Source organism: Artemia sp. Qi Xiang Cuo, chromosome 6, assembly GCF_049724085.1.
Source record: "Artemia sp. Qi Xiang Cuo chromosome 6, ASM4972408v1, whole genome shotgun sequence".
Classification (NCBI taxonomy): domain Eukaryota; kingdom Metazoa; phylum Arthropoda; class Branchiopoda; order Anostraca; family Artemiidae; genus Artemia; species Artemia sp. Qi Xiang Cuo.
In genome coordinates, this window is record NC_142799.1 from 45135255 (window position 1) to 45160559 (window position 25305).

The window sequence follows — 25305 nt, forward strand, 5'->3', positions numbered from 1 at the left end:
ACTTACGTAACGAACTTCTATATTCATATATTTTTAATACGTATATTAGGAGGTTTGCCCCCTAGTCAATACCTTGCTCTTTGAGCTAAAGTTCGAATCTTGTTGCAATTCTTTAAAAAATGACCCCCTAATCACAAAGACCGTTAATTAGAATAAATAGCTCTTATGAAAGTGCTAAAAAATCTTTGGCTTAAAGAGCGAGGCATTGACTAGAAGGTGAACCCAATCATATAGCTAATATTTTTTTTTGTTCGTTTTAAGTTCTGATGTTGCTCCTTACTTTCAGTTGAAAAACTTGTTTATTTATATTTAATTTCTGATTTTTTTTTAAATAATGATGGAATATCCGGTGCCCCCTTCATAGCAATGCCTCTTCCCTCATGAAAACTTCCTTCATGAAAAGATCCTCCCATATAACCCCCCACCCACCCCTACCCTCACTAACCGAAAAAATTACCCCTGAAAAAGTCGGTATAATTACCCAAAACCAAAAATAAATTTGAAAAATGGGTAAAGTTCATAACTTTCAACCCTCCTCCTGGGGGCTTTGAGGGATTAAGTCATCCTAAAAGACATAGTTATAACATGTTCGACCATGCTAAACAAAAAAGCTATCTCAAAACTTTGATCGGGTGAATTTGGGAAACAATGAGCGTGGGATGGGGCCTAGTTGCCCTCCATTTTTTTTGGTCGCTTAAAAAGAGCACTGGAACTTTTATTTTCCCTTCGAATTAGCCCTTCCGCGATATTACAGGACTACTGGGTCTATACGATCACCCCGGGTAAAAAGAAAAAAGAAAAAAGAAAAAAAAAAAACAAATAAACACGCATCCGTGATCTTTCTTCTGGCAGAAAAAGGAAAATTCCACATTTTTGTAGCTAGGAGCTTGAAACCTCTGCAGTAGGATTCTCTGATACGCTTAATATGATGGTGTGATTTTCATTAAGGTTCTATAGCTTTTAGGGGGTCTGTCCCCCTTTTTTCTAAAATCAGCCAAATTTTCTCAGGCGCGTAACTTTTGATGGGTAATATTAAACTTGATGAAACTTATATATTTGAAGTCAGCATTAAAATTTGATTCTTTTGGATGTATCTATTTGTATCAAAAATCCCTTTTCTACAGTTTCGGTTACCATTGAGCCGAGTGGCTCCTTACTTACAGTTCGTTACCACGAACTGTTTGAGAAACTAACAAGGAAACCGGTTCGTTCTTGAGTTTTACACAGCGTAAACTTGATTGAGTGGCGTATAATACACAAGTACCAAAATTCCTTCCCCCTACGGAAAAAAACTGAAATAAAATTCTCAAATTTGGAAAGCCTTATTTTCCACGAGGGTGGGGGGTTATTTTCCGCGCGGGGGGTATTTTCCGGGGGTTAATTGCAGGGGGGGGGGGGGTAAACGCCAGCCACCGTTTAAGACAACAGTAAAAAATTTCACAACGCTAATCAAGGTTTACAAATGAGAGTGGTAGTACCTCCTCCTCCCTCTCAATCTCACTAAACGATTTGAGTTTCATTTGCCGTTCTATTGAAAACTATATGTATTTTGAACAATGTAGTTTTATTTGTAAAAACACAAAAAGTCTCAAAACAGTAATAAAAAAAAGTCTCAGCAGTTTTTTATTGTTCAATGCTATAATTAGAGAAATGTTTACAATATATTTTGTTCTCAGTAAAGCAATGACACTCTGAACTTTAGAAGCTTTAGGAGGTTGTAACCCTACTCCTCTTTGTGGTAGTTTTTTTAGTTTCAAGCTTTATGACCCCCATTCTGTAGACACCCTTGGATATACACGCAATCCAGCACCTTATTAAATAATCATAATAAATCAAGTCTTTAACTCGAGCAGTTCCAACAAGAAATGATGTGCCAATGATTATAGGTATTTGTACACTTTGAGGTTGCAAGAAAAATCGTTTTTTAAAAAAGGAAGAAATGAGTAGTAAAAACCCAAGATAACAGGAAGTGGTAATTGGTAATTGGTACTGGAACAAAAGTAGCGTGGAAAACAAGCTTTTAGAACTCTATTATTCAAACTTTCATGGACTGATGATTTACATAGAAAATTAAAAGAACATGGTTTGACAATACCAAAACTAAAATCTAAGAAGTGTTGCAAAATCAAAACAGTTATTCTTTACACCATCTAGCTTATCATACATTTAAAATAAGACGCGTTTACATTCAGTATCGGTGACAAGTGGCAAGCAGATTTGATTGATATATAGCAGTATAAAAGTGAAAAAAATAATTTTAATTTATGTTCTTACAGTCATCGATTGTTTTAGTCACAGTTTATAGAATTATCCAGTAAGTTTATCGCAGATCATTTCTGGTCTTCATTCTCGGTACGAACAAAAAGCTCCACCCACTTATTTCTACATTAGCGGGTTAGTCTGTTTCCGTCAATCAACGAGAAATGGTTACAAAGTGCATTCTTCGTAATAGCGGGTTTCCACTTGTTTCGTGTCCAAGAGAAATCTGACTTGTCTACCCGTGAAAAGATATAATGCCGCTGATGTTTATATCTGCAAAAACGTTCTCTGGAGCACTCGCACCTTGGTCCGGGTTTTTATAATGGGTGAGATAGGGTATGATCATACTGCTAATTCTATAAACTGTGGTTTTAGTAAACATGCTAGGTGTATTCCTTTAAAGGATAAAACGGGTAAGGAAATAATTAATGGTTTTACGGATTTATTTAAAAATAGAAAACCTAAAAAAATACAAACAGATAAAGGTAAAGAATTTGTTATGAAAACCGTTCAAGTATTTTTTACGTGTAATGAAATTCAATGGTTCTCATCTGAAAGCGAATTGAAAGCTCAAATTGTTGAACGGTTTAATATGACAATCAAAGAGAAATTATAGAAATATTTTACTCATGACACCACAAAACGTTGGATAGATGTATTACCATCTTTCGTTGACAATTGAAACAATTCTTATCATCGACCCATCAAAATGAAACCAGTAGAAGCGAGTAAAAAAGAAAATGAAAAGAAGGCGTACACTAATTTATTTCCTGATATCAAAGTTCAAAAACCATCCATAAACAAATTCAATGTTGGTTGTTTGATTAGAATTAATAAAAGTAAAGGTGTTTTTGATAAAGGTTTCCTACCCAATTACACAGTTGAACGGTTTCAAACAGCTGCAATAAAACAACCAACCCCTTTAAGGTATGAACATTCGGATAAAATTAGTTAAGTCATTTATTGGTGGGTTATTACGAAAAAGAACTCTCGAAAGTTATTCAATAAAACTTTTATTTTATAAATGGATCCTATAAAGTTAAATAAGTTACAAGCGAGTATAGTGAAAAGTAGAGAAACACAAAGAAATTTAGTCCATGAACGTTCCTTAGAGGAAGCTGGATTTCGTAACTATGCTGAAAAGTTGGGTGCTCCAATCGTCGAAGCAGAAGATAAAAATACAACTATGACTAGTGATAAATTACATGAAAATGACAGAAATTTAAGAAGACGATTTCAACGACTGGATCAATCTTTAAGCAACGCATTAAGTTTTCAAGCTCACTCAAGTCAAGCTATTTTACCCGAATAAATCAAATTTCACTGCTAATATCGATTCTGAGATGGATGAAGAACTTTGAGAGAAATCAATAAGAACTATGATCCTAATAGATTCTATTTTGAAATGCCTAGTTTTTATTTAGAATATTATCAATCAGAGGTGCCTAAGCGCTGCCTAAATAAAGAACGATGTGGGCACATTATTTTTTTTCTTCAGCCGCGCACTTCGTATCGAAGGAGTTGTCGTAGAAACTTCAAAAAGGGCTCATTCGATTGGAAATTGGAGTGGCTAGTGCCCTTTTTAATAGTCGAAAGTGATTAGAGGGCAACTAGCCCCCCCCACGCCCATCACATCCCAAAACACAACCAATCAAAGTTTGGAAAGACCGATTTTGTTCAGGGTAACTTATACCCAGATAGAAAAAACATGTTCGATGAGTAAGCTCCCCCACAATCCTCGGAGTAATGGTTGTAAGTTATGACGTGGGGGCGTTCTAAATTGATATCGTAATCGTTGTCGAAAAAGTTTGAAACAGAGATGATACAATCTGAAATTGAAAGGGAGATTGCCCTTTCTAATAGTCGAAAGTGATTTGAGGGCAGCTAGCCCCCCTCTCAAGCCCACCATTTTCCCCAAACACATCCAATCAAAATTTTTAGATAGCCATTTTATTCAACGTAGTTGAAAGTTTTGGAAATTAGGTCTTTAAGGGTGACAACCCCTCCCCCCACAGCTCCCAGAGCACAGATCGTCAGTTAGTTTCTGGGGCATATAAAGTTTTCATTAAGAGATTTGTAGCAGAAACTACAAAAGTGCTCATTCAATGGGAAATTGAAAAGGCTAGTGCAATTATTAATAGTTGAAAGTGATTGGATAGCGACTAATGACCCTCTCACGCCCACCATTTTCCAAAACACATCCAATCAAATTTTTGAGATATCCATTTTGTTCAACGTAGTTGAACATTTTGGAAATTAGGTCTTTTAGAATGATAACCCCCTCAGAGCCCTCAGTGCAAGTGTTGTAAGTTATGCCCTGGGGGCATATAAGGTTTATATAGAAAGTTGTTGTAAAAATCATAGGCAGCACGTTCGCGCTGCCCAAGTAAAGAACGGGACACTCGAGAACGAGCAAGAAACGGGGACTAAGTAAAGAGGAGGACACTTCCCCAAAACCCTCAGAGCAAGGGTTTTATGGTATGCCCTGAGGGCATATAAGAACAATGTTGGCACAATGTGTTATCTATTAATTGTTCCGTTTAGAGCAGGGCAATTTGTATCGAAGAAGTTGTCGTAGAAACTTCGAAGAGTGCTCATTCAATTGGAAATTGGAGTGGCTTGTGCCCTTTTTTATTAGTCGAAAGTGATTGGAAGGCAACTAACATCCCTCTCACGCCCCGATTTCCCCAAACACATCCAATCAAAATTATGAGATAGACATGTTGTTTAACGTAGTTGAAAGTTCTGGAAATTCGGTCTTAGAGGATGACAACCACCCTAACAGACCTTAGGGTAAGGGTTGTTATTTATGCCCTGGGGGTATATAAGGTGTTTATAGAATGCGTTGTCATTCCCAAAAGCGCTCATTCGACTGGAAATCGAAAGACCTAGTGCCCTTTTTAATAGTCGAAAGTGATTGGAAGGCTTGACATTTTTATAGTAAAGATAGTAGACCAGGGCACTTCGTATCGAAGGAGTTGTCATGAGAACTTCGAAAAGGGCTCATTCGATTGAAAATAGAAAGGGCTGATGCCCTTTTTAATAGTCGAAAGTGATTTGAGGGCAACTAATCCCCCTTCCACTCCCACGCCAACCCTCCTATTTCTGCTCTTAAAATGTAACCAAGTCAAAATAGCATAAGTGCATCCAAGGTATCTAAGAAAGTAAACAGATTTTTTTTGTGAATGGTATCAAGTTTCCATTTCAGGTCAACTAGAAGAGGTATGAAACTAGATTAAACAGTACTATTTGGGTCCAGATTTTTAAAAGGTTGTATGTTGTTAAAAAATTGCTGAAAAATTTTCTCCAGCATACAAATAGCAGGCCAAACTATAAAGTCTTAAAAAACGAAAAGATTTAAAGTATTATTTTCTTTTTCCCTGAAAAGACTATGTCAAACGATCAAACTCAAAACGAGCAGAAATTAACATAAGTTGGGCGCAAAACCCCTATGCCTTCCCAAGGCCAGAACAAAATTTGCACTTTACTGAAAAATACAAATTAATGTGCATTGTCAGTTTAATATACAAATACTGATATTTAGTAATCAAAATGTTAATATTATTTGATTTATTAAAGTTATAAAAGTAAAAACATTTATATTTTTTCAGTAAAGTGATGTTTTGAGTTTGACTCGGTTAATTATTGTAATTTCTGTTCGTTTTAGGTTTCAGTTATATATCGATGCTGATTTGTGGTAGTTTCAAGCTTGGAAGATTATTTGATTTTGTTTTTGCTTATTTTTGGTTTAATGGAGTTCTTTACTTTTTTTTGAAAAACTTATTTTGTGGAAAAAGTTTTTTAAATTAATATTTAAACAGGCTATAGATGAATCAGAAGCACTTAATCAAAGATACGGAGGAATGATAAAAGGTGGGAAATCTATTGAATTAGAAAAAATTCTCAGTTCGTAAAATTCTACAGCAGAAGGTTAAAAGCTATTAAAGATAACTTTGATGTTATACATCTTCAACAAGGAACTGGAATTTATATGAAGGCGAATGATATGATCGAAAAACTGCATAGTTTGTTAGGTAGTAGAGCTGTTGTAAATACATCTGATGAAGTGAGATATGAAGCTATTGACCTGCTCGATTCATTGTTCAAAAATAAAATTGTTAAGGAAAATGACTATAATAATATTTACAACAACTATCTCAGAATTTGATAATGAATCATAAAATCAGAAGCAGAAATAAAAAAGATAACATTTATAGCAAAACAATACGGCCTTTGACCATATGAACACTAATAGAATTGAAGTGAGAGTAAATGGATATATGTATCCACAAGAAGATTTTTAATTTCACTTAAATTATATTAAGGAAAATTCTTTTAACGCTTATAAGCTATTATTACAATTAGGATATAAACATAAAAATGTTGATAGTGGAACAATTGTACGCTACAATGATTTTAAAACAGTTTATTTTTTATTTTGTTCAAAGCATAAATCGATTTTTTATTGGAGCGGATTAACTGCTGATATAGAAATCAAGCTTTGATTAGATCAATTACCTGGTGTTCAATGCAACATTTACTGCATTTTATTTTCAGAAAGAAAAGCAATCATGGAAGTCATTGATAGTAAATTATATGTTAATATATAAATTATTTTCAATTTGGAAATTTGTTTAATAAAGTAGTTTACAAATAAATGGAGAAACTTTTAAGCGAAATGAAAATTGAAAATAAATATATCCGAACTATTAGGAAAGAAGATTTAGACATTGGAATGGAATACACGATTAAAGCAATGAAATGTGCTACAACTAAATATGGAAAGAAAATCGTTATCATTATTGATTTCAAAGGTGAAATGGTTGATCTATTTGCATCTAAGCGTTTTGATTCTAAAGCAGTTGATTCTGAAAATAAATTCAAAAAAAAACAGATAAAGGTATGATTTTAAAGGTTATTAAAAGAAAGGGGAAAGGTAATAACAATTATTTGGATATTGATATCGAAATATCCACTAAATATTAAATCATATTAAATTGTTACATTTTATCAGTAATATATATAAAGTATTGAATATAAGTAATATATACATCAAATTCTTACTTCACAAGACCTGTCTGATCTTAAAGCTCATGATGGGAAATTGTAAAAATTTCGGAAATTTTCATCTAAAATGGCGTGAATTCAACTGAAAAGAGGGTAAATTGGATTGATTAATGATCTGGTCCAGCTCCTGTATTTACTTTACTACTTTAGGCCCTTGCCTCTTCGGCATCTGAATACAAATTATGCTTGCTTTCTTGAATTAAAATCCTATCTCAAGCACTTCACACTTAGACTTAGATCTGAGAGTCAGATATAAGCTCAGTTTGCATCGTTAGTAAATTCAAACTAACGCACAGTGATTTTGAGTTATTTTTGGAGTGATGGAGAATTTAATAGCTTTCATTTCAACAAAAACAATCAAAAGCGTATTAAAAACAAGTCACATTTCCCACACAAGTGATATACTTAGATGGTAGAATATAGGAGGGACCAAGAAAAATATTGTGTCTATCTTCTAGCATTACCAATTGGTACAATTTTTATTTTATTTATTGTCTTCAGTAGGTTTCTCGTGGCCCTATGTAAATATAACTCTAAACCTAGTCACAAAAAGCCTCTTAGCGGTTTTCCAAATCTGTGATTGAAAAACTGTTTTGGCCCTTTTGGGCCCCATCTTACCCAACACAATTTTTCTTATATACGTTCCCCTTGACCCAGGGACCCATGACTGTCAGTATTTTTAGCCCCCTATCACCATCCTCCTTCTAAAAAGAGTGTGTTCAACCTGACCCAGGAAACGATTCTTAGATGTTTCAAGCCAATCGAAGAAGTGTTTTTATCTCTTTTTTTTATCCCACTTTCAGATGAAGGGAGGCCTTTCCCACAAGCAATTTTTACCTCTACATTAGCAAGCATTTGGCAAAGGGACTTACGGTTTTTTTCTATTTTTCTTGTGGTTCAGGGTTTCCGTGGCCGAGGGCTTAAGGATACAAGTTTCAAAACGATTGAAAAAATTAGTTTGACACTTTTTGAGACCCCCATTTTTTTAGGAAGGAGACATGACTTCCACCTATTTTTTGTATTAGGACCCCCTTGATCTAGGGATTTACAGATTCAAGTTTCAAGCCTCTCAAAAAAAAGGTCGTTTTTCAGGCCCCATTTTCAGGCAAACCTTTCGACTATTCTGAATAAAAATGGATATTTGATTTGATATTAAGGGGTGGGGTGGTGGTAATGGGACTAGTTAGAAAAAATGGGCAACAGAAGGGAAAGGTTGCCCTTCAACCAATTTCGACATTCAATTTATAACTGGGATTTATTTTACTATATACATAAAAAACAAACAAACAAAATACCCCCAGAAGCAAGCTTGTGCGGGGGTAATCCCTTCTAGACGCATAAAAAATCATAATAACAAAATAAGATCCAAAATAATAACTCTTTTCAGTTAATATGAATACAAATACAAGTTCTGCCCTCCAAATCAAAAAATATTAATAACATACTATAAGTTGCCAATTTACAATTATAACGTACCCCCCCCCCCCTTTTTAGCCAATTCATTAAAAATAAAAAATTACTAAACAATACGACCTCAATAAACTACGGAACAGCAGCAGGTCATCCACACATTTAAGTTCCACTGGTAAACTATTCCAAGCACTCGGACCGTCATGACGGATAGAAAAAAATGATCTTGTCGCTTGCGGAATCGGTCTTCGAAATTCTTCCAAATTTCTAGTTCCATGCTCATGAACATCACCCCCACTCACAAACATTCCCTTAAAACAAACAGGAACACTACCATAAAGATACTTAAACATGAACTGTGTTTTATAAAATTTAAAAAGACCCGATACCGGTAGAATCTTCAGCGTCATAAACTCATTACGAACAGATGATCCTCTATTATCCTTACCAATCAAAAGCCTTATTGCCGAATTTTGTAGTACACGCAGGGGCAGAAGATGCGTTCCGAAAGTAGACGACCATACTGAAGAACAATATAATAGATATGGATGTACAATTGAAAAATACAATAATCTTAATATACTAGTTGGGAGAAAATTTTTCAATTTACGCATAATTCCAACATTACGTGCAAGTTTCATAGACACACAATCAATATGATCTACAAAACTTAAAGTTTCATCAATAATAATCCCCAAATATCTAACACTCCTCTTTCGTGGAATCATTGATGTACCATTACTTAAATTATTCACCCATGGGTAATAACTTGGAGATCTGCTATATATCAATAAACTAGACTTATTACAATTAAGTTTTAACCTATTACTTCTCATCCACCTTTCTATATTCTTAAAACCTTCTCGTAATTGCGACATCAATTCATTCTCAGTCCTACCACATACTGTTAAATTCGTGTCGTCAGCAAACATAACTAGGGCTTTACTAGGTTTAAGTGCCTCTAGAGGAGGTTTAATAATAGTATACAACCCATCAACTGCACTTGACAAATCATTTATATAAATAGAAAACAAAAGTGGGCCTAGGGGTGATCCCTGGGGAACTCCACAATTTATAAATCTACTGTCAGAACGTGCATCATTAACCTCCACAAACATTGACCTTGAATTTAAGAATGATTCTAACAACTTCAAAGCATTTCCCCTAATACCACAATTTTCTAACTTCATTAACAAAATATCATAAGATACAGTGTCGAACGCTTTCGCAATATCCAGAAAAATTGATGCAACTTTAAGGTTATTGTCTAATGCATCATTAACATATGTAGTCAAAAACAACATTGCATGCTCACTAGAATAACCTTTTCTGAAACCAAATTGATTTTGATAAAAAAACAAATTCTTTTCAAGATACTTTTCTAGCCTTATATATACTAGCTTCTCGAAAATTCTAGCAATAACTGGTAGCAGCGAAATGGGACGGTAATTACTTATATTACCGTCCATTGAAAGGGCACTAGAACATTCAGTTTATCCAATCAAATGACATCCCTACCAAGTTTCTATGACCACTCCTTCCATAAAAAGAGACCGGGCAAAATAGCATATGACTGCCATATTCCTCTTTATCATAGGTAACGGTAAACCGTTGCCTCTGATTCACACACGAGGAAGAAAAAATTGACGAGAATCTACTTCATATCAAACTAATAAACTAGATTTATTTTCTAAAATCCATTAATATACAAGATGCAATTCCTGGATGTTTGACAAATTTTTAATTGTTCAATGTTGTCATGAAAAAGGAAAAACTGTTCAAAATATACTGTATTTTTTTTTTCAATGTAGCGTAAAGGACATTTTATGCATTGAAGGTTTAAGGGGGTGGTAGCGCAACTCACATTGATGGTAGTTTTGTAATACCGACCTGATTTCTCTTTTAATTTCGGTTGGTTCTAGGCTTCATCTTTTCGCCTATGGTAATGTCCCTTATTTTCAGTTTGACTAAACTATTACTTTCAATTTATACGAGATTTAAAATTTATTTAGTCCTTCATAAGCCTAATAGTTTCTGTCTGTTTTAAGCCCATGAATTAAAAACTCAAAAACTTTTCCACAGTAAAAGTTTCCAAAGAAAAGTAAATATCCATATCAAAACTTAAAAAACAAGCAGAAATGAAGCCATATAAGAAATAAAATTCAAGACGAACCGAAATTAGAATGACTAATTAATTCAAACTTAAGATGAACAAAAATTAACACAAACAGTGGCGAGGCTAACGCCCCCCTTAAACCCACAAAAGGTCAGAGCCTCATTTGCACTTGTGTCCCATTATCTTTGTAACATTTTCTTTTGTTCAAGGGATTTTCAAAACCTAAGTTTCAAACCCATTAGACAAACATTTGTTCACCCTATTTTCAGGTCCTCTAAAGCCCCCACGTCCCTCAGATACTGAAGTCCCCTTGGGCTAAGGAGCAATTCCTGATAGTTCCAAGCTGATCAGAAAATACAACTTTCCAATTCATTCTCGAGCCCCATTTTGAATGACTATGTAGGCCTACAACCAAACCAAAATCTTTTTCTAAATTGGGGTTTCCTTGGCCCAGACGATACAGTCAAATTGTTCTGGAAAAAAAGTTTTGCCCCTTTTTATTGAAGTAACAGGTTTTTGGCCCATTTTCCAAGGGGCTTTTCCTCCAACCAAGTTTTTTTGTGCATTACGGTGTCTTTAGAACAACGACATTTGGGTTTAAGTTTCAAGCCACTGGAAAAAGATTTTCACCCTTTTAGGGACAAATTTTTTTTGCCCATTTTCGGGGGACTGATACCCAAAATTTTTCTTTTAAAGCTGACGTAAGTTCGGTCCCATTTTCGAACAAACCATTTTTTCCAAACTTTGTCTCGTACAATAAGATTCCCTTGACACAAATCTAATAATTTAAATTTCAAGCTAATCAGACCAAGAAATTTTATGGCACATTTTTGGGCCCTATTTTTGTGGGGAGTATACACACGACCTAAATTTGGTTACCCACTAGGGTATCCTTTGCCAGAGAACTAATGGCTGTTATTCTTATCAGAGGCAACGCTGTAGCGTTGCCTATAGTAAAGGCCATAAGGCTCCAATGTTTTATTATATTTTTTTTTTCCAGAGGCACTTCATATGGAAGGGGTCGTCTTAGAAACTTCAAAGGGGGCTCATTCGATTGGAAATCGAGAGTTCTAGTGCCCTTTTTAATAGTCGAAAATGATTGGAGGGCAACTATCCCCCCCCACGCCCATCATTCCCCCAAACACATCCAATCAAAATTTTGAGATAGCCATTTTGTTCAGCGCAGTTGATTTCCGGATAGAAAATATGTTTTTGAGGAGGACAACCCCCAACAATCCTCAGGGCAAGGGTTTTAAGTTATGCCCTGGGGGCATATAAGGTTCTTATAGAAGGCGTCGTCGTATAAACTTCGAAAAAGGCTCATTCAATTAGAAATTCAAAGAGCTAGTGCCCTTTTTAATAGTTGAAAGTGATTGGGGGGCAACTAGCCCCCCCTCCCCACGCCCATGATTCCCCCAAACACATCCAGTCAAAATTTTGAGATAACCATTTTGTTCAGCGTAGTCGATTTTCCGATACAAAATATATTTTTGAGGAGGACACTCCCCCACAACCCTCGAGGCAAGGGTTTTAAGTTATGCCCTGGGGGCATATAGGGTTTTGATAGAAGGCGTTGTCGTAGAAACTTCAAAAAAGGCTCATTCGATTGGAAATTCAAAGGGCTAGTGCCCTTTTTAATAGTCGAAAGTGATTTGAGAGAAACTAACCACCCTCTCACGCCCACCTTTTCCCCAAACACATCCAATCAAAATTTTGAGACAGCCATTTTATTAAACGTAGTTTTAAGGTCTGGAAATTAGGTCTTTGAGGATGACAACTCTCCCACAGCCCTCACGGCAAGGGTTTTAATTTAAGGATTCTCAGAATCCTTCATATTATTTCTTATGGAAGGGATGCTCGTATAAACTTTAGAGAGGGCTCATTTGATTGGAAATTGAAAGTTCTTGTTCACCTTTTAAGAGCCAAAAGAGATTGGAGGGCAACTGCCCCCCCCCCCCTCCTCCACGCCCTAAATACATCAGATAAAAATTTCGAGATATACATTTTGTTAAAATAGTTCAAAGTACTTATAACAAAAGCCACCGGTGTCGACAAAACCCACCAGGTCCTGGAGGTAGGCGTTGCAAGTTGTGCCCTGGGGGCATATAAACAATCAAACAATCATTAAATAAACAATCCATGCAAACAAACATACATTACATATTAATGTAAATTAATAAATAAATTTCTGCTGGGTGGAATTTAACGCGGGGGAATTATCAGCAGGAAAAGAAAATGTTCTTTGAGGGTGGAAGAATTTCCCAGAGGTGGATTTTCCAAATGTGAATTATTCAGGAAGGGGATAACTAAGCCCATTCGTAGTCATTCGAAATTGAGTGTCTGAAAATGGCGGAACTAAAACGGCCATGGGGATGTCCGGAAAAGGCCTTCAGGTTCCTTTGGACGATTTTGCTCGTGTCTTTTGAAAATAGATACTTCAAAAACATAGGTTAATGTCATTTTTTTTACAGGCTCTGTGGTTTCTTAATTATGCATTTGAGGGGGTAGACTTTTCCCCACCACTGTCTACGCAAAGGTTTCAGTTTTTATCTCAAGGCTTAAAAATGAACGCAATGCGATAAAAGTATAACTCAAAATAACATATATAGAATAATATATGCACATGACACGGAACAATTAATCAAAATTGCATATTATGAGTTGAGGCTCACCCAAATGTTGGCCCAGGGAGCTCACCATTCCACAGTTTATGAAATCAATCCTGCAATAACTGAAAATATAAAGTATTTTTGAGTATTTTAACGTCTTTCACAGCTCAAACGGTCCAACATTCTACAGCCCAGTGAGTCTGTCTGATCTCCTAAATCGGGAACGGAGGAGATAAGTGAAGTTCCGCCCGTATTGGATGAGTCTCCAACCTCCCCTTCCCCCTCTCCTACTGTCTACGCTAAAGTTTTCTTCCTTATGCCAAGTACGCCACCCCCAGCCCAAAGACTTTAATAAGGTAAAGTTTTGTATGGGAAGAACACACAGTAAATCTATTATAATTATCCAATTATAAGGTTAAAATACATACTCTGTGATAGATGCAAAATTGCTTTGGCACACAAATCCTATTAAGGTCAATTCCAAACAGTTGTGATCCCTTTGTGTCAGCAAGTGAAATGGTCTAAACCCCCTTATTGGAGCTATTTTTTCAATCCATTCATTGTTGTCAATCGCTGTCCACAAGCTATGCAAGCTGTCTATTGTTCATATATAAGGTTTTTATCAAAGAGTTAATCGTATAGACTTTGAAAAAAGCCTCATTCGATTTAAATTGAAAGTTCTAGATCCGTTTTTTAAAGTCAGGAATAATTGAACAATAAGCACCCCCCTCTCCCCCTGCCATAAAACTTGAAATTTTTTTCAAAAAAAAACGAACAAAAATTAATTGAAAAAAACTTTCTGAAAAAATAAGTTTTTCGAAAAAATGTATAGGCCATTTTAAACTTAAGCTCAGGAGATACAAATACCTGTTAAAATTCAAACTTAAAACTACCAGAAATAACTATTAAAGAATAAATGAAACCCAAAACGAACAGAAATTAAACAAACAATCATAGCAAAAAACATACAACAAGTAATAACATGAATGAGTAAATACATCTTAAAGAGAGTAATACCTAAATTGAATATGAAAATCAAGATTAAAACGAGAGAAAATATTTTTCTATTGAAGTGTAAATGAAACCTTAAAACGAACAGAAATTAAATAAACAATCAATGCAAACAAACATACAATAGATATTAATGTAAATGAATAAATAAATCTTAAAATAAGTGAAACTTAAATTTAATATGCAAATCAAGTTTGAATTGAATAAAAATAACTACAAACAAGAGTTTGGGTATCACCTCACTGCAGAAGCCTAAAACCTACTGCGTCATTGGCGCTATACTGAAAACGAATTATATTACAAATGTTCTCTTTTGTACTTAATATTGAAAATAAATATTAAAATTACAGTAAAATTTTGAACTGATGAGCTTTCAGCAATTAATATCATTATACATCAAATATTCAGTGTAATTTATTAGTTATTTCCAAGATTGGTAAGACAAATATAGTTTCACTACAAAAAAAATTTGGATACTGCCTTCTTCTTTAACTGTAAAAACCTAAGGCCTTCTGCGTCATTGGCACATCACTAAAAACGAATTACTCGTATATTACAAATTTATTCTCTTCCAGTTCTTACAGCATTGAAAATGAAAATAAAAATTACAGTGAAAAAAAATCTTGAACTGATGGATCTTTCAACAATTAATATCATTATATACCGTATCTAATATTCAATTTGATTTTGTTTATACTTTCCAAGACTGTTCAAGACTCATTATCCACAAAAAATTTATCTTTTATCCAGAAAAAATTTGCTGAACTTATTACAACTCTACATATAATAACCGTTTCCAAATTTTTGTTCATCGATCCAAAATGAATGAGAAGGTGGCAAGTGGAGCTTGCGTCCCACACCTGAATATTGCAATGGGTGAGAGAGAGAATGTATAAATAGGTGTCTATAGTGTCTGCAGAGTTAAATGCCATAATCATGGCATTAGAGCACCTTTTGAATAATCAGCATTTGATTGCTAATTCACAAAATATTAGTTTATTCTGAATCTTTATCAATCCTTGAGTTGCTGTCTTCAGCTCCTCAGTATAAGTTGGATATCGACACTTATCATTGTCTTAGCATTAATGATAATCTTGCTTCAAGAGGCATAAGAACTTACCTTTAGTATGTTCCAAGCCACTCAGGTATAATTGGTAACCATCAGGCAGATGAAATAGCAAAAAATGCTATAAATATTGACCAGCCAAGTGGGAGACCAATCCCCATTAGAGACATTCACTGCTGGAGACTATCAGAAGTATTGTTGAATAAGAATAATCCAATTCTATTTCCCTTTCCCAATAAGGATTTTTCTAAAATGTATCATAGAATTTGTTTTGGAGCATATAGGCTGAATTTTCTGGCATTTCCTTATCAGTTCCCTAATTCAAGTGGTTCAATTCTCTCGTTCCCCTGTTGCAGGTATTGTAATAGAAATAATGAAACAATTGACCATTGCCTATTTGAATGTAATATGCTGACGTCTGCACAACATACCTTGCATTGTAAACTCTTAAAGTGCTTCAAACACCACAAAATCTCACTATCAGCCAAGAGTCTAGCTACTATACCTGCACAGAGAGCACAGAACTCAATATTTATCTTCTTATATTTCAACTGCTAGATTCAAAAGATTTACTGAAAGAAATCTTAGGATATTCATTAAATAAGAGGCAACCAAGTCAGTAGCTCTGTTCAGCTCACAGAGTGAAAAAAAAGGAAAAGGGCTAAATAGTCTTGACTGAAAAGCCCCACCTGCTGAAATAGAAGAAGAAATTTTAAAGTCTCTATGCCTATTATATCCTTAAACAATGTGCATGTCAAGAGAAATTTGTATATAAGGATCAAATACTTAAGAGAAAGGGGTCAAAATAGTTTCCCTGGGGATGGATTCAAAACCAAAAGGGAGTTTATTTTTAGGTCATTGCTTTTCCATAAGGTGGGAGGGTTTTTGGGCCAGTATTGGGTGAATCTCCCCACTTTCCTTGGAGCATCCATGTCAATATATGCAACAAAAGCTTTGACATTAGCAAATTTCATTTTTATTATTGTTGTAATACTTATTTCACTAGAGCTGAATACTAAAGCAACTAAATGCTAGATTTCAAAAATCAGAGCTTTCACTTACACATTGTTAAATTTGAACAAGTCTTCACATTTAAATGACCTAATAGCAGTCATCTTCTTTTGAACAGGTAACAGAAAATATTTCCTAAAATAAGATAAACCTTATGATTTATGAATTTTAGAATTAAAAAAAAAAAAAAAAAAAAAAATACTTAAAGTGAACAAAAGAATCAAAAGCTGCTATAGCTAAACTATACAAAAGAGCAAATTAACATACAAACTTAATTTCTGTTAAGACTTACTGCTCCTTTAACTCCTTTTAAGAAATATGAAATCGATACATAACAACTCATGAGCCACAACTATCTGCAGCATATTTAAACATTGTGGTCTCAACATCCAGGCAAAAATATAAACATGAATTTCATTGATCAAGTATGCTACTATGCACCATTACCTTCCTGAGAGATTATCTCCTGAAAGCTGTATCATATAAGATTTTTAGTAATATTTTGAAAAAAATATATAACTTTACTGGCAAATAATCTGACCTTTTTAGGAGGGTAGATATAGAGCTCTAGAACATTTTGAGGGTTACAACAGCTTTTGGTGAATGAAAGTGCAATGTCTTTTGTCATTCTTTATATCATGAAACAATTTGGTTTATAAAAGAATATTGTTTGCTATGTGGGCTAAGTACTGCTAACTGTCTAGTTGAAAAACTGGAATCATGTTACCAATTAACTGGTAAACAATCTTGGTACTTGTATGATGAATACCCTACCAGTCAAGTTGTTCATTCATTGACGCATTGTATAACTGTTTTTTTTTTTTTTTTCTTTCAGCTTAGTGTGAAACAAGACAAAGAGAAATGACAGAATAGATGGAAAATATATAATTTCGACTAAATATTTGCACATTAGGGGGGGGGGGAGGGGATAAAATATTTGGACAGTGTGAAGTTAGAAAACAAATCTTACTACATAATATGCAGAATAATTGTACCAAACACATTAAGCATGTAGACCCACTATACCTTACCCCCAGCCCCCTAATATGCAAATACAGCCTATAGCCAAAATTTGTTCCTAAATTATTATATTTTTATCTTACTTTGGTATATTTCACTAGGATTGAGCATCAGAGAAATATATTAGAAGAACATTATATATATCATACAAGAAACTAGTATCAACTTTGTATTGAAGGAGTTGTTGTAGAAACTTCATAAAGGGCTCACTTGATTGGAAACTGGAGTGGCTAGTGCTCTTTTTAATAATCAAAAGTGAATTTAGGGCAACTAGCCCCCCCCCCCATGCCCATCATTCCCCCAAAACATCCAATCAAAATTTTGAGATAGCTATTTTGTTCAGCGTAGTTGATTTCCAGATAGAAAATATGTTTTGAGGACGACACTCCTCCACAACCCTCAGGGCAAGGGTTTTAAGTTATGCCCTGGGGGCATATAAGGTTTCTATAGAAGGCGTTGTTGTAGAAACTTCAAAAAAGGCTCATTCAATTAGAAATTCAAAGGGCTGGTGCCCTTTTTAATAGTTTAAAGTTATTGGAGGGCAACTAGCCCCCCCCCCCCCCACACCCATCATTCCCCCAAACACATCCAATCAAAATTTTGAGATAGCCATTTTGTTCAGCATAGTTGATTTCCAGATAGAAAATATGTTTTTGAGGAGGACACTCCCCCACAACCCTTGGGGCAAGAGTTTTAAGCTATGCTCTGGGGACATATAAGGTTTTTTATAGAAGGCGTTGTTGTAGAAACTTCAAAAAGGCTCCTTTGATTGGAAATTCAAAGGGCTAATGCCCTTTTTAATAGTTGAAAGTGATTGAAGTACTGAAACCCCCCATGCCCATCATTCCCCCAAACACATCCAATCAAAATTTTGAGATAGCCATTTTGTTCAGCAAAGTTGATTTCTAGATAGAAAATATATTTTTGAGGAGGACACTCCCCCACAACCCTTGGGGCAGGGGTTTTAAGCTATGCCTTAAAAGCATATAAGAACAATGTTGGCACTATATATCATTTATTATTCTTTTCCTTTAGAGCAGGGCACTTTGTATCAAAGAAGTTGTTGCAGAAAGTTCAAAAAGGGCTCATTCAATTGGAAATTGGAGCAGCGTGTGCCCTTTCTAATAGCTGAAAGTGATTGGAAGGCAACTAACACTTCTTCCATGCCCACCATTTCCCAAAACACATCCAATCAAAATTTTGAGATAGCCATTTTGTTCAGCATAGTTGATTTCCAGTCAGAAATTATGTTTTTGAGGAAGACACTCCCCCACAGCCTTCAGGGCAAGTGTTTTAAGTTATGCCCTGGGGACAAATAAGGTTTTTAAAGAATGTGTTGTCATAGAAACTTCAAAAAAGGCTAATTTGATTGTAAATTCAAAGGGCTAGTGCCCTTTTAAATAGCCAAAAGTGATTGGTGGGCAACTAGCCCCCCCCCCCCCCACACCCATCAGTCCCTTTATGGGTAAAAACCAAACAAATTTCCTATTTAAGAATTCAGCAATGTTCTTCAAGCTAGTCACTACTTTACCATCATCTGTATAGAATGTTTTTACTGATTACCTGTTATGATCTTTACTGAGTATACTACCAGAACTTCTCTGGGTCTTTGTATGATCATCACTTAGCTTGGACTCAAAACTTGTGTAAAGTTGTTTAGTTAGATTTCATAGTTTCTTCTGAGCTTTTCCAAATTTGATGTTGTTCCTCTTTCTCTCCTAAATTCTACTTTCTCTAGTACTGTTCTTTCCTTGTATATCTGGCAGGTTTCTAAATATCATGGCCACTTTCCAACAATGCACATGCAGCCCCCTTGATAGTCTTAGATATAGCCCTTTTAGTATATTTATCTATTATAGCAATTATATCTTTTGAAAAATCATATTCTTTATCAAAATTGAAAGGTGACTGACAATGGAAAGAAAATGATAATTTGATTAATAGAAACATACTGCATATCCATTGTTTTGATGTTTTCTATTAATTAAACAAAAATTCCTAAGGCTATATCTGGGACCATCAGGGGATAGGGTGCATAGACAGAAAAACAACTGTGAAATTTGGAAATAGTATAGGCTAAAACAAAAAATCTAATGGTACTATTTTTATTTGTTTAGCATGTTTCTTCAAAAGTGGCCAATGAATAAATATTTACCAAGGCAGGTGCTGTATAGCAGAATAATTGGAACACATATTTAATGGCTGGCCACTTCTGAAGGAAACATACTAAATAAATCATGGTTACAGCAATGGCTGCAACTAAGAGTAGAATAAAACCATGTCAAAGCTAATTGTTCAAATAAATGTTGTCCTAGATTGTAATCTTAACTAGCCCAGTCAAAATATCAAGCTGTAGCAACTATCTAGGCTAAAATTATGTCCAAGATTAGGAACCTTCTGTCCATGTTAATGAAAGATGTATTTTAATCAAAGTATTTATCTGAGATTGGGCACTACAAAATTCACATAATGAAATTATTTACTTGGTAATATATACATATATATATACATAGGTATATATATATACACACACATATATATATACATATATATATATATATATATATATATATATATATATATATATATATATATATACACATATATATATATATATATATATATATATATATATATATATATATATATATATATATATATATATATATATATATATATATATATATATATATATATATATATATATATATATATATATATATATATATATATATATATATATATATATATATTTTTTTATATATATATATATATATATATATATATATATATATATATATATATATATATATATATATATATATATATATATATATATATATATATATATATATATATATATATATATATATATATATATATATATATATATATATATATATATATATATATATATATATATATATATATATATATATATATATATATATATATATATATATATATATATATATATATATATATAGGTAAATATTTACCAAATCATATTATTGACTTATGAATAAAGTGTATATACCACTCGATGCCTTTTTTATGCTCTTTCCAAATATAATAATCATTTTTGTCAGAAATGAATTTCATCCCCACCTTTATATACCAATTCAGGGTATATATTTTTCACATTAGGGGGGGGGGGGTAAAGTTTAAACTTAACTCCCATTAACATCAGAAATAAAATTTGCCCTCACCACCCCTAATATGCAAATAAATACCATGAATTGGTATATATAGGGGTGGGAGTAAAATTCATTTCCGACAAAAATGATTATTATATTTGGAATGAGCATAAAGAAAGGCATTGAGTGGTATGGTTACTTTATTCATAATTCAATAATATGATTTGTTAAATATATATATATATATGTGTATGTGTGGGTGTGTGTGTGTGCATTCCTTTAATCATTGAAAAGTATGAAAAGGTTGGTGAATTACTTGTAGCCTTGAGAATGCGTTTTCTCCTTCTTCCTACTGTAACGCAGGGCTACCAAAACTTTTAAGGACAAAAGTGTCCGAATCAGTCAAAAATGGACACTTTTAGTGTCCCTCTAGTAAACTAGCCAATATACAGGGTTACCGCTATGAATTTTCAAAGCCTGTGAAAAAAGTGCCAAGAAATCTGTGAAATTCGTCCTTCTTTGTTCTGCTACCTCGCGGTCTGTTACCTGCATGAGTTCTGCAAGTATTTCCATCTTTGTCATTAGCGCTACCAATAAATTAAGTTTAGTACTAGTTCATAGAAAATCGTCATTAGAATGTCAACAGAGCGAAATTTTATATCGATTATCAATACCGCTACCTATCTTATTCGAAAAGTAAAGAACCAATCATAGAGATTCATTTTCACTTCGGTATTTTAACAAGTTATGCGAAAAACATGTGAGTCGTTTATATTCGGTACCTATTAAGGATCTGCGGGCGTGACAAAGTCAGATCAGCTGTAGCGACAAAATGTCTATTTTGACCTACATGGTTTAAAATTTCAACAAAATACGTCAATCTCCTTAACCACTCAGTCAACTGGTTGGTCGAGGGGTTAAAATCCTTTAACAATTCCTCTATCTTATCGTTTTCTGAACATTTAGAATTAGCCCGGAGAAAAAATTACGTTTTCGAGAACTAAAAAAGTGAGAAGACAAGGCCGATGGAAATAATTTCGCTTGAGTTATACTCGGTAGAAACTGGCGACAAGCGTTAGACATAAAATCACAGCTGAAAGCATGGAATATAAAACAGAAACATTCGCTAGTGGCTATAAATAAAATTGAGCTGCAATACAGCTTTTCTGCGAAACTCCTTTCTTTCTATGACAGCAGTATAATAACAACCTTGTGCTTATTTGTACTTGTTGCACGTTCAAGCCGTAACCAGACTCATCGTGGTGCCCAGCAGATGACAACTTGTCTCCTTCCTTAGGTTTTGCTCAAGAGTGGCAGGCTCCACCATTTCAAGCCACTGGCGATCCCAGTGATGACCGTATTTTCGGAATCCTCCGATTGGCTCCACATCTGACTTAACTATTGCTAGCCAGGTCTTCTTTAAGCCTCTTGCCCTCTTCTTCCATGCCGGAAGTGGTAGACATTTGAGACATATTTTGCTTATATGGTCATCCGGTCTGCGCATTGTGTAGCTAAACCATCTCAGTCTCCTGTGCTTAACAATGTCAGAGACAAGTGGGCGATCCCCACATCTTTTTTCGGCATTCTTTCTGAGAGGTGGTTATCAAGTATACAGCGCAGGCTTTTGTGGCTGAATATATTTAAGCTCAATGCTTTGGCTCCTTCAAGAGACAATGTTTCACATCCATAGAGGAGGACAGAGAGAACTATAGCTTCATACACTCGGGGCTTTGTGCGTGGTGATATTTCGGTCTGCTTCCATGCTTCCGTAGTTGCAGGAAGACACTCCAGTCTGACGATATGCGGCTCTCAATTTCTTCTAAAGATTTGCCGGCAAGGTTTACTATCAATCCGATGTATTTGAACGACTGGACGTCCTCTATCTGATTACCATTTAGGGAAACAGGGGTTTCATCCATCCCATCTGTTTGCATGTATTTTGTTTTTGGTAGGCTTATTTGGAGACCAGTCCAGAGTTCCTTGACTGCCATGTTATTGATCATAGCCTGGGCTTCTGCAACAGATTCAGCAAGCCTTTCCACATCGTTAGCATAGTCGAGATCTGTGACGGAGAAGGACGGGCTCACTGCAACGCCTTTATACTTGTCCAGGACCCTGAGGATCCAATCGATGACGAAGTTGAACAAAGATGGTCAAAGGAAACAGCCTTGACGTACACCTTACTTGATCTGGATCAGATCTGAAAGATGACCATCGACTCTTACCCGGGCCTTTGTTCCAGCATAGTATGCCTTGAGCAGATTGATTATCTTCTCAGGCACACCGTCCTCTCTAATTGCTTTCCATATTGCATCACGATGGAGCAAATCAAACGCGGTAATGAAGTCTATGAAGATTTGGATTGTTTCCTGCTGGTGTTTAAATCGGTTTTCAAGGAGTTGTCACAGGCTAAAAATCTGGTCACAGCAACCCATGCCCGGCCTGAATCCTGCTAGGTTAAGTCCCGTTCGTTTGTTTCGGGTGTCTCTGAATCTATTTAAAGGTATGACTGCGAACAGCTTGCCAGCAATGGGGATAGGGGATATACCTTGGTAGTTTTTATGGTCTCTTAGGTCTCCATTTTTGAAGATAGCGACAATTATTGAGGTGTTCCAGTCATATAGGATGTATTAATTGCTTCAGCCTTCAGTTATCACGCTATGAAGTTTATCCATCACCACTTTCACCACCGATAGAGCTTTCAGTAGCTCGGCAGGAATTCCAACTATACCTGGGCTTTTATGGTTTTTCAAAACTTTGATCGCCTTAATTACTTCATCCCTGAAGGGTGGGTCCGTACATACATTTCATAAGCATGGTTGTGTGGGAGGTTCTGCAGTGCAGTAAGTGGTTGCTTTCGATTACTATTGTGTTCTGGTCTCGATATCTCTTGGAAGTGAGTACGCCATCTTTCGATATGCTCCTCGCTGCTTGTGAGTATTTTCTCATCTTTCACCTTAAGCGAGAGGATGGTAGTTTGCTTCTTCTTCCCGGTGTATTCTCCAAGTATCTGATAGAGTTTTCATGCATCGTTCCGTTATGCGGATCTTTCCATATCACTGGGAGCATTAGACCAGTAGGCTTTTTTGTCAGCTCTTCCCGATTTGTGGCATTCTTGTCGTAGCACTTTGTATGTGGCGGATTTCTTGTTGGTCATTTCTTTTTTCTTGGCAGAGTTTGAGTGTCATTTCTGCGATTCATTTCTTGGTTTTATGCGTGACAAACCCAAGTGTGTTTGAGGCAGCTTCATTGATGTGGTCCTTGAGTTTGCTTTATTTCTTCTCAATTCTTATCTTGGGGCAGTTGGGGCACTGCTAATTCGGGGTTGCCTCCTCGGTGTCATCTTGAAGGACAATGAATCGGTTTGAGAGTTCAAGGACAAAAGCTACTCGGTACTCATCAACTTTCAGCTTCAACACGTCTATTTTCTGGTTCGGCATAGTAGTCTTCCTTGAGCTTCAGCAAGAAGTGGTCAGATCCATTTTGTCATTCCGTGTCAGCACCTCTGCGCACTCTTGAGTCCAACACCATGAATTTCTATCATCGGGATACAAGGAGATAATCTATTTGGGCCTTTACTCTTCCATCACGAAATTTCCGTGCATACGTTAGCCACGACTTGTGCCTAAGCCAGGTGTTAGCCACAGCGAGATTGTTCTGCATTGCAAACAGCAAAAGCCCGTTTCCATTTCTGCACCGGTCTCCGAGGCCGTGCTTGCAGATCACCTGTTCCAAGTTATTCAGCTTTCTGCCGATTCTGGCATTGAGGTCGCCTCCAATTAGGAGGATATCTTTCCGGGGAATCTTATCAATGACTGTCTGCAGGTCACCGAAAAACTTTTCTTTTCGCTGTTCAGTGGCATCTCTTATTGGGGTGTAAACGCTAAGGATAGTCAGATTGTTTGTGCGACCTATAATTCTTGCCCGTACGATTCTCTCAGACACAGGCTCATATTCGACGAGCCCAGTGATTGCTTTTGGGGGACAACAGGATACCTACTTCTGCCCGGACAGATCCATCTAATAGTCCCGAGTTAAAAAAGAGACCGCCTTCCCAGCCGAGAATTCAAGGGTCAAGATGTTATGTCTATTTAGTCTCGTGTCAGAAACACACAGATTATCAAAGTTATAAAGATAATATTCATCAGCTACAAAAAATTGTGTCAATAACATTTAATCGAGCACAGGTTACAGCAGCCGATATTCAGGCCTTGTCTTCTCGATAGGACTGTAGCTAGCATACTTTTTGACGAGAACGCCATTCTCGTCGCATTGCATAAGACCGGGGATGCCGTAGCCAAACTTTTAAGAATTATATTTGTCATCAATAATGAGGGTTTTATGGGGATAAGGTACATCACAAGATATCCTGTCCTGCAGTCAATCACAGCGCGTTGGCCATCTCCCTGCTCGGTATGAAGCTTGGTAATGTTGAAACCTCTTCACCACTTTGTGGTTCACTTATGGACATCTGCTTCAGGCTTTGGATGGAGAGTCAAGTATCATTGCCTGGATGCACACCAGCGCCGTGGAAATTTTCTGGCTTAGCTACCCCTTTGCTCCCACTTAGAATCAGTAATAGGCTTCCGAAGGCTTATA

The 25305-nt window shown here is 35.5% G+C and overlaps 1 protein-coding gene across 1 annotated transcript in view; it reads right to left on the reverse strand.

Moving 5' to 3' along the window:
• The window catches only part of Naa20A (N-alpha-acetyltransferase 20 A), a 94722-nt gene extending 73587 nt beyond the window's left edge, over nucleotides 1-21135 (reverse strand). The window contains exons 1-2 of the mRNA XM_089090211.1: nucleotides 21023-21135; nucleotides 16601-16684 (exon numbers count right to left, since the gene is read on the reverse strand). Coding sequence (XP_088946337.1) covers nucleotides 16601-16653 — 53 coding nt within the window. The 5' untranslated portion in view covers nucleotides 16654-16684; nucleotides 21023-21135. The remainder of the gene's footprint in view (nucleotides 1-16600; nucleotides 16685-21022) is intronic.
• Nucleotides 21136-25305: the final 4170 nt, after the last annotated feature.